Genomic DNA, 13,647 nt, shown 5'->3' with positions numbered 1-13,647 from the left:
CTGAAAGAGTCAATGTCTCAAACATTGTGGCGACGTGAGGCGCTATTCGCATGGCGACGGCAGGGCGTCGAGCACGGGGTGGGGGAGAGCGGGAGCGGGACATGCGGGACGTGGGGAGCGCGTCGGAGGACGCGTGGTTCCGGGTTCTGCCGGACCTGACCACGTACGGCCAGAGATCACACAGGGTGGATCTGAGGAAGGGGCTTGCAACCGCCTGAGAGACCCCTTGCAACCACCCCCCTCCCCCAGCGCCTGCGCAGAAGATTGAGAACTTTCTAGAACAAGAACCGTGTAAGTCCTGAAGGGGCGTGCCTGGAGGCGGGGATTAGCCTATAAAAGACACGCCCCCCCCCCCCCCCTCCCCGGGAAGCGCACGCACCCACCACTGGAGGATCGCCACGTCTGTCATCCTCATCGCAGGACCCAAGGGGGGTGATACTTTCTCTTTCTCTTTCCTCCTCTCCCTTTCCTTTTCTCGCTTCTCTCTCCCTCTACTCTTATGCAAGTTTGCGATAAATTGTGACAGGTTGCCCGGAAAATAGCTCCATTGCCAAATCGCCTGTGTTTGTTCGTTGAGCTCGCCAGTTCGTTAAGTTTGTCCGTTTGTGGAGTTCGCCAGTTAATAAAGTTGCTGGCCAGCCTGTTCCTCTGGGTCATTGTCGTGACTCTATCGACCACGCAGCTCTGCCGAGCAGAGATCGGCTTTGGTCGGTGCACAAACAGTCGGGGAATCGAAAAGATTCACCCCTCTCGCACCCCCCCGAGTGGGACGAGACAGGGTGTCGTGGTGGCTGGTGTGCGGTCGGGGCCCAGGTACCTGCCCAGCGCCTCGGGATTTGCAGCGCTGCGGGAACAGACCCGAACGGGTGGTTTTTTTCAGTCCTGCACTCTCTCCCCGTGAAAAGCTGAGATGCTGGCAAGGCTGTAGATAGGTTTGTTGTAAACGATGTTTAATTCACGTTGTGCGTGGTGACGGATGACAGGCTGGAGTGACGTGGGGCATGTGTCCCATACTGTGTCCCAAGCATGGGTGAACAAGGCTCTCCCTGGCATCATCGGGGTTTCAGTTACTATATTCTCTATAATTAATTACCTAAAATGAATGCATTAAGTGACAGCGTTAGTCAACAAGCAGACGCAGTATTTCCCTACCACTTCTGCACTTCACATGCCATCGTTCTTAATCAGATTTCCAATTTTCCCCGTCTCCTGAAGTGAAGACCAGCTCTCCCTGTGCAAACCCAGCTCACCTCAAATGATGGTATGAAAATGTCAACTGCATAATAATAATAATAATAATAATAATAATAATAATAATAATAATATTTTAAGCCTCCATTAAATCAAATACTGTCCCTTGCATCCCCAGACACTCATATGATGCCTGTTGGCAATCGTGGCTGTACCAGGGTGTGCATAATTTTGGATGCTCGTTCATCGGGCTGCTGGGATCATTTAATCAGCACTCGTGTGATTTTTTTTTTTTTTTGCTTGTGATTCCCATATCTGTTTTCGAGGACCGTCTCTGGTTCCTGGGCTTGGTGAGGCTACGCTGGCTGCACAGGCGCTCACCTGGCTGTGGCTGCACCAGCACGGTTCAAAAATAGGTGTAAACCAGCTGCCTGATCGGGGCCTTAAAAACTGCGCTGAGTAAAGCTCCGGTGGCTCCTACCACTGCAGAGCCTTAGGGACCTCACTTGGAAACCCACGAGACCTTCCCTGCCCTTACTGGAAGCCACATCAAGCGCTGTATAATGAGGGTCTCAGGTGAACGACGATGTTCCCGTGTTTCTGGGGTTCTTGGGCGATTCTGGCATTTCAGGGCGACAGAGCAAAGGCGATGTTTGGTCCCGAGGACTCTCCTGCTCGCTGATGGTGTCGGGCACTGCTCAAGCAGCCACCGCTTCCCCTGCGTTCGGTTTGGGTGCAGGGGTGCGTGTAACAAACGCTGCTGGTGATTGAGCTAATTGTCGCTGAGCCCAGAGGCTTCGAAGAGGAGCAAAAGCCAGCATGAGCTGCTGTATGGCCATGTGGGAAAGACCAAGCCTTGCTGTGAAGATATTAAGCTGCTATTTAAATGCTGGCTTAGAAACAACTAACCCCCCGCCCCTTAAAATTTGTGAGATTCTGCTTTGAAACTTAGATTTCAACATCATACAGGAAATGAGGATGTACTCTTTTATTAAGGTTAAAGGTTTTTAATCACTTTTCCAGAATACAGATACGATTCAAACAAAAACTGGTTTTGGGGTCTCAATAATTCACTTATTAATACCATACATTGAACTCTATAAATTCTCATATAAGAAAAAGTCTTTTTAATATAGGTTATGATGCACTGGTGACCTATTTAAATCTTTTGAAGTAACACTTTGCAGTTATATAGCACCTTTCATCACAGGGCTGCAAAGCATCCTACAGAATTTAGCCTCATAATGCCCAAACGAGGTAGGAAAGTCTGGCCAATTTACAGATGGGTACAACCGAGGTACAGATTGGCAAGGGACAAAACATGAGGCTTCATCGATACAACAGCAGTGACGTGAAGCGTACGCTGGATCCTGGGCTATATAATGGGTCAGTGGCTTAACTGGGGAGAAAGTCAGGAGTCGTCACCCACACCCTTCTCTTAAAGGAAGAAGCCTGGCTCCCAGCAGGTCGAAAAGACCTTTTCAAATTGTTCTGGCTTTTTGTGTCACAAATATGTAGAAGAGAGAATAGAAAGTCTAAGACTCGTAGGCCTAAGACCCTAGGTATGCCGTTTGTTGGCATATCTAATAGTCGACTACGAAGCACAAAATTAGCCAAGCCATGGCTCATGTGGCTGTTGCAGCCTGCATCCGTAAGTCTGAACGCCGGGAGGTTGGGCCGGCTTTGTGTCAGTTACAATTGTGCACCTGGGACGCGTTGTGAGAGTTGGTGTTCGATGCTTTGTTTAGCTTGACTGTTTAATTGTAATAAATTCCCTCTTTCCCTCCAAGCAGGTGATAATCTAACATATTTCAGGTTTTGTTTCTTTAATAAAAACCATGTATCTGCTGAATAACCATTAGCTTAGTGAATGTTACTGTCCGAAGGAAACGGAAGTAGCGTGGCTAGGAGAATGCAAGATGCCTGGGCTCCTTCGAGCCTTTATGACTCCGAACACCATTCTACAGCCTGGCAGCACTCCCTGGACCAGACCTAGCACAGGTGCCATCGACTGAGCACTAGTGACCTCCATGGCAGCAGCATCTATTGATGAGAACTGAAAACCAAAAAAGCTGTTGCAGATTTTGCAACTTGCCATGAAACCGCAGAAGAGCTAGCATGCTAGGTGCAGGAACTGAAACGCTTTTAAATTCAGGCTCTAAGTTTGTCCCATCTACGACCCGTGCCCTCACCCACTGATTTTTCTTAATAGCATCCGATTGAGATACTTTGAATAGAAAATGATGAAGCCTAGACACTTAAATATTCAGATTAGTTTCTTGCCGTGTACCATCGCCCACCTGCCCAAGCCAGGACACGGTAAGAGCATCCCACCACCCAGACCCTTCCCAGCACCCTCCAACGGCTCCTCTGCCACCACTCCCTCCGTTATTACTCGGTCTTTCTGGCATGTCCAAAACAGTTTCCTCACAACACAACACAAAAGAAAAGTTACCAAATGCTTCTTGGAAATGGCAGGGGGAGGAAACTGAAGATAAAAATGCAAGATCTTACAGCTCAGCCAGGTGCTATGGGCTCGACATGGGAGCCACGGGAGGAAGTTAGAGGGGATCTGTTCATGCCACAGGACAGACTAAAGGAGTCATGTCCCCCTTAGTTTAAAAATGTCCAACTTCTAAGAAAGGGCTGGAGTCAACTTTTTAACAAATGCAATAATATTGTGCAAAACCACTCTCTTCCCCCCTTTTCAAGCCAACCGCTTCCTCCCAGGGAAGACAGAAAAGCAGAGTTAGTCCTACCTGCCCGACAAATCTGCAGCCATCACGCTGGGGAAAGGGATTTCTCTCAGGCAGCTGACCACAGTAAGACAAGAAAAGAGGTGACTGTGCAGGGACTACTCTTGCCATTTCATCTGCCAAGGATGAGGAGATGAACAGCGGTGGCTCATCCCTGCTCCACTCCTACCAGCCGTCAGCGAGGCAAGACCTGCAACACTAAGAGGCAGAGTACACTCCCATCCAGCTTCATGGCTCCTAAAACTCCTTCTAGACTTTCACCTCAGCAATGGTCCAGGAGTTTTACAGATTTTTTGGTGCTCATACTCAGTTACAAAACACCGTCCTCAAAAACTGGATAGTTTCTCTTGCAAAAGAAAGGAACAATAACTGCTCAGTAGCTCAACTGCTCAAAACTTGTTATTTATTTAAGTCTTGTAAGGCCAACGATGCTTCTGGGGACGTACTGCAGACGAGCAGCTACTTACTAGAAGACAGCAAATCTTAATTTTGCCTCTGCTCTGTTAGGAATGTTTAAAATGGATGATACATGAAAGAAAAAGAGAGGGGGACTTGTTGTGCTGATGGGAGCAAAACTCCAGCCTAGACAGCAAGCACGGTGATGGTGGTTTGGGAAGAGCACCGTAAGGATTTTGTTCCCGAGCATTTGTTCTGGGGTTTGTGTGTTTTTTTTTTTTTAAGGCAACAGTGAAACTATTGCTCAAGGGACTGGGAAGAGTTACTGAGATTGTTACGAAAAAAACAAAGACTTTATTGCACATTCAGAGTCACTTCTGTGACCCTGGCACTAAAAACGGCACCGGTGGAGCCGCACCGTTGTGGGAGCACACCCTGGGGAAACATGAAATGAGTGACTTTGCTGCTGTTTTATTTCAAGTCTCTGAGGAGCCATCACTCGGCTGGAGACTACTGCCAGAGAAATCCAGGGGTTTCTTTTAGATCAGTAGTTGGCAGAATAATTCATAAAATAATTTAACTTCTTTTTGCACCTAATTCTGTGGCATTCAACGTGCCCTCAGTTTCCTTCTTTAGTCAACCGAAGCCAGGAGAGAGCAGCAGGTTTGCACCGAGCACCTCTTGCAGTGAGAACTGCCAGGAAACTGCTGGTGCCGCGGAAGTAATAGCCACACTCCAGAAGCATTTTAAACAAAAATCTCTGCAAAATCCAAAGACTTATGTTAGCAGCCAGAACTGTGAATACGCTCGGTAACGAGTAACACGACATGCTCACTTCCGCGCTCTCAAACTGGTCTGCACAGCGATGCCATCATCCCTGCACACTGAACATCAAGGGGATTTAAACAACGTGTGTCTAGCAGTGGGAAGGCATAGCAGTAGACACCCTGTTAGCAGGAAGCATCATCTTCTATTTTTCTTCCTCACAGTCATCTTTCTTTGTCGTTTCTCTGTCCACACTGAGACTACAGCATGATTTTTCTCCTTAAAAGACTATTTCAAGTAATAAACATTGTTGCACAGTTAGCAAATGATTCAGATATGTTTATAATAAACAACTTTGTCTAAGGGTTTGGAACTTTGATCCTGTGTGTATAAGCTATAAATATATTTTAATTGTTCAAGGTAATCCATCTTGTAAGTCAGTGTGAACTCTAGCTGGGCGGACTAGAAATTCCTCGAGAAGCAAAGATAGCCCAGGCACACCCCGGACAACGTACACCGTTGCCAAAGGGCCTCCAAGCAGAAGGCACCTGGCCAGAGAAACTGAAACTAAAACTACTTGTTCTCTTAATGATATCATCGAACTGCACTGAAACCTTCCTCATCTCAGACCCACTAAGCAAAAGGAGTTAGTACGATGTTTAACAACTTTGCTTTCAGCCAGTCAAGCTTAAAGTGATTTAACTTTCCTTGCCGAGAGAATATGAGGCAAATTATCTTTTGTTCCAAGTACCTGGAAAAAATTAACGTACGTGAAAGTGTTCACAGACAAGAAAGAGTGAGGGTCTTCAGAGAAAGAAAAATGAGTACGTTTCGCATAAGATACAAATATACTACTTTATTCTATGGGAATATTTCTGTTAATGTCTATTAAGGGAAGACTCAGACGTGGTATTGTTTTTTAGACAATCCCCACCCAACGAAAGCCTGCCCTCCCAACAGCTTGTCCTAACTGCTCCCTCGCTTAGGCCCTGGGGGCGGTCAGGGAAGGAGGCAGCGGGCAAAGGCAGCCTGCTGCAGCCAAGAACGGCCGCACTCTTGCAGGGGGTGCCCAGGAAATACAGGAATTCCTGGATCCTTCCCCTCTCCTACCGACATCGAGGTTCTGGGCACCCCTGTGTGCAACAGACACAGCTGTATATCCCCTACAGACCTATACGCTAATCTTTCCAGAATGATTTTACTTTCCCTGAAATGTTCTATCAACCATCCCAATACAACATACCGTGCCTGCTATTTCACTATTTACTGTAACTATGGGGAGGGAGAGGTTAGTGTTCACCGAACAAGAAATCAGGAGCATCCCTGAGCCTCCAAGCGCCTGGGCAGTTTACTGGCAGGGTACGTATGATGGCCGAAACATCTCCCCCAGGAGTGCTAGGCCAGGACATGGAGAAAGCAGTATCTTTGATCAGAAATGACAGACACAGATGGGCTTTGATCAGACAGAATCAGGGGCAGGTTTACTTTTCACATAGTTTTCTGTATTAAAAAATACATCAGTGAAATCTGTTACAGGCAGGGACAGGACTACCGAGTACACAACGTCAATAGACTACTTTCTGATTTTATTTTTGTTAAATTACTTTTGTTACTGCTAAAAAAATAATGAAAAAACAAAAACAAACAAAACAAAAAAAAGGAAATATAATTCAAGGCTGTTGATTTTCATCTCTTGAAATTTTAGTGACAAGATCAAATATCAGACCCCTGTTACAGAAGATGGATAACTGACCAGAGCTAGATAAAAACCATACAATTCTCTTCTTTAAAAATAGTTTGGGTTTCCAATGAATTTGTGACCACTGGTCATCAGAAACACGCATCTATAGCTTGAGAAAATGGAGATACAGGCAGTATCTGATAGTGTCCTGTCCTCTAAACACAACGTGGGAGCTTTTCTCTTCAGAAAGACACAGTAACAGCCAAGCCTTAAAAAAATCTCTTTCAATTTCCAACACTATGACTAAATCTCTTTGGGTGGGGCGGGAAAAAACCACACATGGTAATTTTCTACCACAGTTCTGTTGTCAAAAGTAATACTGCATCCTTTGTACAACACTGCACGCGTTGCAAAGGTGGAAAGAGAAAGAGTGCATGTATCTTTAGTTTGAAATGACAAGGCCCTCCAGATTTGCCTTATAAAATAACCAAAAACATAGGAGTAGGGAAAGAGGAGAAAGGAAAGCTGCCTTAAGGGAAAAAAAATTTCCGCGCACCACAGTATTTGCTAGATTATATCGACAGACTGCAGAGCTACTGGGCTAGGTAAGGGATTTTCTGCACATACCCCAGGACAGTCTCTCCTGTACATACCCCAGAAATGTTCGTCCCGTAACATGATCGCTCTGAAGTTTGACCTACAGCACCTCTTCCACGTCGAAGACTGAACAGAGCTAGAGTTGGTATTAGCCTGGACCAAGAGCTAGATTCTGGCATCGTGTGACCATTCAACAGCAGCCAGACAGTTGTCCATTTAGATAGCTTCCCTGGCAGACATGCCAGCGGCTTCTACCTTCCTAACGTTTGATCGCAGTTTAAAAAAAATTATAAAAGCATATGTGTACGTGTATTTATAACGGAAGGTGTCTGTTTGTCTAAATATCACCACTTTCTCTCCTGTCCTCGTGAAGAGCTCTAGGATCTCCACGTGTTCTTTGGCAGCCAGGACTGCCAGCCATCAGGCTGAGAAGTCACGTGAGCCACAGTCTAGCTCTCCATGCCCAACATTGCTATGGTAGATTTTACACAACCATTTTCCTTAAAAATATCTCACAACTTTTAAAAATCCTAAACAGATAAAGGATTTATGCACCACTCAGATAGGTTAGTTCATCTTGAATTTGTTCAGAGGATTTATCGGTGCCACAGGACATTTCTTGCAGCTTACACAGCTTGCTTCCTTCCAGTTCCAGTTTGTACATCCACTGTGGTTCAAAATATGCCTGTAGGTGACGTTATCTTGGCTTATTTGATACACATTTTCCAAAGGCTGGACGTATTCACAGTTTGGTGCTTCTGATGTGTATTCAAAGGAAAATACCCCACTTCAGTTAGTCTGATAACTCAATATCAGAGTCCTCTGATTTGACTTTGGCAAGTTCTTCGTGTACCTCCCTCACCATAAGAATACGTGTTAACATGATGTCCAAGGTTCCTGGGTCTATTGGCAATGTGGAATACCACATGGGGCTATTGGGTACACAGGAGCGCTCAGGTTGAAGGTAAAACACATCACTTCTCTGCTTCACGCTTTCAGAACTGTCAACGTAAAGAACGGAAGAGCACATTATCGGAAGGCAGCATTAACAGTCCTACTCACAAAAACATTAAGGAGAAACAGCAAAGAAAACGAAAGTTACATCGAGATGACAACACTGTAATTTAAACAGCATAATTCAAATTTTTGTTAGTGACTTGGTTTTCCCCCCTTCAACTCAGGGAACAGTTCAGTTGTTTCCAGGTCACTTAGCATTAGTTGCTTATAAAGAAACAAAGAAAATTAGAGTGACTTCTTTACAGATGTGGTTCTTCAATCATAGTATCATCCAGTTAATGGTACTAGCACCTTGATATGACTGATAGATGCATTTGACATTCAATCTCTGAATGAAACTGGTTCTAGTATTCCAGAATTGCTGTGGACTTTGGCACAAGGAATGTTCAAGAGCTAGCAAAACTAAATCCTAGCTTGCCTGATCATGGCGCGGAATGGGAAGCCCATCTGCTTGAAAGACTGAACGTCTGACTTTGAGGCAGCTTTCAGGCTCTGGTAGGAAGACACAAGGTCCTCTAGAGCAAGGATCCTTCCTGTCTGACTTCGGAATATTCACATTAAAATAGCAAAGTGAATTTTTACTGCTGCTTGCACCACTGCAGGGGCTCAGCTACGATATATGATGAGGAGCATGAAAATGTTTTCCCAGCCCAAGGACAGCTAAAAGCTTCTAATGATACGCAAGTGAACACAAGGAAGGTAAGAAGAGGGAGACGAAGAGTCAGGACAGCTGCTAGGCATGCCTTTGCCTAAGTAATGGGACTATTTGTAGTAAGCTCAGTAGGTGCATTTTTGAGGGTGATTTATTTGAGTTTTAGCTGACACTAATGAGATGCTGTTTCATTTTGCATGTGTATTTTCTTTGAAGAGAGAAGAACATCATATTCCACCTGCTCAATGATGTAACTAAAGTTTATACAGAAACAGGAGCGACGAAATGATGTATATCTATGTCCTTGCTATACAGTCTCCTTTCTAACTCCTAAATACAAGTTAATCTCACATTTCAGCAGGCAAAAGCTATCAGCAGTTTGACCTAATTCACACTTTTCCTGCCCTCTTTCACAAGCAACATGATGTCAGGGTATTAGTTATAATCTTCTCAAAAGAAGGATCCTGTATGGTAACTAAGGGAGATGAGAATGTCATGGTCACTGTAGTAATGCCCCCCGTTTACATTTACAACCTGTGGATGTGTAAACAGGCATTTAAAGAATACATATCTCTCTGTAACTCTACTCTTGACTCAACACCAGTAACAAATACTACCTATTTGCTGAGTCTAACAGCAGTGCTGACGCTGGAAGTCGTATCAGCGTGGTTCCCTTCACACTGAGGGATCAGGAACTGGAGAGAGGAGCCCGCAGCACAGGCACAAAAGATCTGAGTGGGATCCTTGCCCAAATGCCTGTTCTAGTCTACATACAGATCAAAAATCAAGTTCTGTCACTTACCATTTTGATAAGTAAAATTCATAAAGTCGGACTGGACATCGCAGGGGATTATCTGTATTTTCAGCCATCTCCACTGCTGTTGGAATCTCCTCATCTTCACTGCGTTTCCTTTTGCCTACAGATAATTTATCTGGATACACAAAAATGGCATCACAGAAGTTCAGTGAAAAACAGCAACTTCAAGAATAAGCCCATGTCACTTAGCCTAGCACCTAGTAATGGGACTTTGCATCACATAGAAACACACTACTTGAACCGATTATCTGTCACATGCAAGTCAACTGGTTTGATCTGCTGGATGGGCAATAGATTGCGTATGCTACAGGCTGTCCACAGCCCATTCCTCTTCTAGAAAATCAACACGAACTAGTATCTAGCAGAAAAATATGGAGGACATAATTTTTCTTAATAAAGCAGAATTCACGCAACACACTGGAACTATTAACTGAAGAAGCCAATAGGATCAAAGACTTCCCTTTTCCAAATACCAAAAAATAACTGTGAACAAAAATCTGTCTGTCTTTGCCTCTGAGGTCAAGAGGATAGTCCCTACTCATGTGCAAGCCCCCAGCTTCATCTAAACTGCTATTCTCCATTGGGGCTGCGTTGTTTGTTCACTGCACAGACCTAGGACAAATCCGGGAATTAAAAGGGCACAACAATAAGGGTCTGGACCTCAAGAATATGAAGTCCTGAGAAAAGGACTTCAGAAAATACCTTTAACTCATACAGTAGTTAATAAAGCTTTATGCAAGCCTAGGATGTTATAAAAGACTATTAAACAAATTTGCAGGCAAATGTGTGGCACCTCTTTTGTAAGTTTTTACTGGATGTCTTGGCTCATGCAGAATTTCTCTTTAAACCTTACTAGAGTGAAAAAATTTTGAAAATGTAGAGGATAACAGCATGTTCATAGCTCTGCTTACTGCATAACATATTTTTCTCCCCAGTTCTTTTTAAAAAAAGGAGCAGACAATACAAATATGATTGCCAAAATTCAGATGATCAGAAAGCACTCACTCACCTGATTCTACCTCTTGTTTTTGAAAGGGTGGGAAAAAACGTAAATACGTCATCTTAGTATTATACTTCAGAGTTCGGGTGCGTCTCATAACATGGGCAAAGGATAGTTTCAGGTGCTCACTGACATTCTTTAGTTGGAAGTATTTGGTGTTGAAGAATAGAAGTGTATTCAATAAAACAATAGGGGAATATGCACCCAGCTGTTTACATTCCCACAAGTGTTCCTCTTCAATTCTTGAGAACATATAACCTAGAAACAATGGGCAAAGATAAAGAAGAGGGTTATTTATGCAATTTTAGGGCTGTCCCCATATTCAGTTACAAATGAACAGCTTTTACAGGCTGTGTCTAATCTAGCAGATTTTCAGAATTTTCCCAGAGCAATGAAAGCATCATACATGAGCATGGTGGGAAGGCAGAAATGAGTAAAATGAAGTAGGCAGATTTTGCCAGAGATGCATGTAAGTCCTCTTTCAGCTAACCTTCTATGTTAATGAACTGCATATCAGATCAAATTCAGACCTATCATAAGCAACTGTAATTCCAATAAAACCAAGAACACTGCATGCACAAACATAAGAGGGAGCATGGAGGATCAGGCTGTGGAACAGCATGATCTTCCAATACCTGAAGAATGGAGAGAAGGATATAAAGGAAGATTGCAGACACCAGCAGAACCTCACTAAGTTCTAATTTCACTGTATTAAACCACAGTCAGCCAACTGCAAAAACGTATAATTCCTAAGACATGGAGCATCAGTTTAAAATGTACCATCTTTATATACAAATAGCCCATTGTGGTGATTGTTAAGTCAGTGAGGAAAAGGAGATATGGGGGCTTGTAAGAGATTTGTTGCAAAAAAACCCCCAAACAACCCAACCCATCACTGTATGCAGCAATCTATAAGTAATTGGATTATTTCTGTATTCAATAAAAAGTACGTTTTCTAAATGAAAAGCCAGTCACGGATCCACGTATGGAGTTGCCAACATCACTCAAGTTTCGCTGATACTCTGAAAAAGACTTTATGTACTAATAGGGCTGGTGTCCAGCTTTATAAACTGCATGATCATACCTGAAGACCAATTAAAAATATCTGCAGAATTTGGGAACTCTTAATTCGGAAGTGACTGAGGTGAGAAGAACTTGGAATTGAGGAGTTGAGACAAGATTCCAATGATTTGCTAATGTGATCCTCAGATTTATCACAAGGAGTATTTCCAGTACTAATAGGGAAATACTGCAGTAACTTGTCTCCAACACCATATACAATCCTGGCTACCTGTATTCAAAAAGGATTAGCTAAAACTTGAGGGGAGAGAAGAACTAGCATGTTGACTACAGGAATGGGAAGCCTTTCTTTCAAAGGAGTTGAGAGACTGATCAGAGGCAAAGGTATATTTAAGTGTACTCTGTAACTGGTAGAGACAGACATAAAATCCATGATGCTAGTCTACCACAAACAATTACGTGGTGGAGAAAGAGCAGACTAATGTGAATGCCTCGGATCACATTCTTCTTCATGGCATTGAGAAAATATTAATTTATAATACGGCTTTGTCATGCAGCTACACAAAACAAAATAATTGTCCTACCATTTGGAAGAATTGTAGGTTCCCAGATTTTCAAAAGTTTTGTAAGCTCAATCATAAACCTGGAATAGGGCTCGGTAAAAATGTTATCTATTCTACCATTCTCAAACAGGTACTACAAGAGAAAAAAAGGAAGACATACAGTTTGTGATTACATAACATTGCAGAGAAGATACAGGACATCAGATTCTTTTCCTTTCTTATGTCCCAGTGTCTTATGGTCCAAAACACTTTGCTGAAATCTTCAGTAAGATATCAAATCAAATTTTCTGCAGGGACTGGGACCTCCCCAGTATGAAATGAGAGATCTAGGCAAGAATTATTGTTAATATTCCAAGCTCTAGAGCTGTTTTCTGAAAAATCATCATCCTCCAAGTGTTAAATATTCTTGAAAAAAGTCTGCCTATAAAAACCAGAAGAGTTATTGAGTATTTTTCTGTTGAAAAGAACTTCACATGCTAATACCTCCTGACAATAGATACAGGCCCAGTGCTAGGCTGCTGAAAAAGCTCGACTTACAGCATCAAGGTGAAAGTCCCTTACACTCTAGTCAAGCAGCAGGTAAAAAAAGTTTTCGACAAGTCAGGAGTGTGCATCAATAAATAAGTCAAAACTGAAACACACAAAAATTGCTGATACTCCTAGACCTTATCAATGGCACTTTGAATTTTAACTCTTTCTACTCTTTCAAGCATAGCCAGGAAAAAAAAAATTAAGATAATTCTATGCCTAGTCAAATGATAGGTTTTACATTAGAAGCAGCTTTTGATTCCTTATCTCCAAATGACTGTTTAAGGAAAGGAACAAGCAGGCTATTCTAAAAAAAGCCCCTAACAGAAATATACTGAACACTGAGTTTTAAACAGAAGTTAATGTTATACTAGGTTTGTACTGCAACTGTTTCAAGGTAGGTAGCAAGGCAGGTAGCAAGAACTTTATTACATTACTCTTAGCATTCATTAATTACAATGCTATTACTCCCATTGTATTTTTTCTGTAAATATTGCCAACACAACAGCTATCTGTCTAGCCACTGAAGAAGCTCAGTCTTTGCTGGGTAAGCTCTTAGATGTAAACTTGTATATTAGAAGAGCATTGTGCAACTATTTTAGATCTAAAAACATTCCATCATAAAGCAAATATTTCTGAGGAGCAAATCTTTCCTATGCATGAA

At 43.0% G+C, this 13,647-nt stretch overlaps 1 protein-coding gene across 5 annotated transcripts in view; it reads right to left on the bottom strand.

Moving 5' to 3' along the window:
- Window positions 1–6,677: 6,677 nt before the first annotated feature.
- The window catches only part of ZMYM4 (zinc finger MYM-type containing 4), a 44,138-nt gene continuing 37,168 nt past the window's right edge, over window positions 6,678–13,647 (bottom strand). For 4 of the 5 annotated variants that reach the window (XM_072884906.1, XM_072884907.1, XM_072884909.1 and 1 more), the window contains 4 exons: window positions 12,477–12,588; window positions 10,882–11,130; window positions 9,858–9,987; window positions 6,678–8,387 (listed from right to left, as the gene is read on the bottom strand). In XM_072884906.1, coding sequence (XP_072741007.1) covers window positions 8,180–8,387; window positions 9,858–9,987; window positions 10,882–11,130; window positions 12,477–12,588 — 699 coding nt within the window. In that variant the 3' untranslated portion in view covers window positions 6,678–8,179. Of the gene's footprint in view, window positions 8,388–9,857; window positions 9,988–10,881; window positions 11,131–12,476; window positions 12,589–13,647 lie in introns of those variants that run through there. The other variant, XM_072884910.1, reaches the window with a different exon arrangement.

Source organism: Ciconia boyciana, chromosome 21 (genome assembly GCF_034638445.1).
Source record: "Ciconia boyciana chromosome 21, ASM3463844v1, whole genome shotgun sequence".
Lineage (NCBI taxonomy): Eukaryota > Metazoa > Chordata > Aves > Ciconiiformes > Ciconiidae > Ciconia > Ciconia boyciana.
This window is presented reverse-complemented; position numbering and strand designations above follow the sequence as displayed.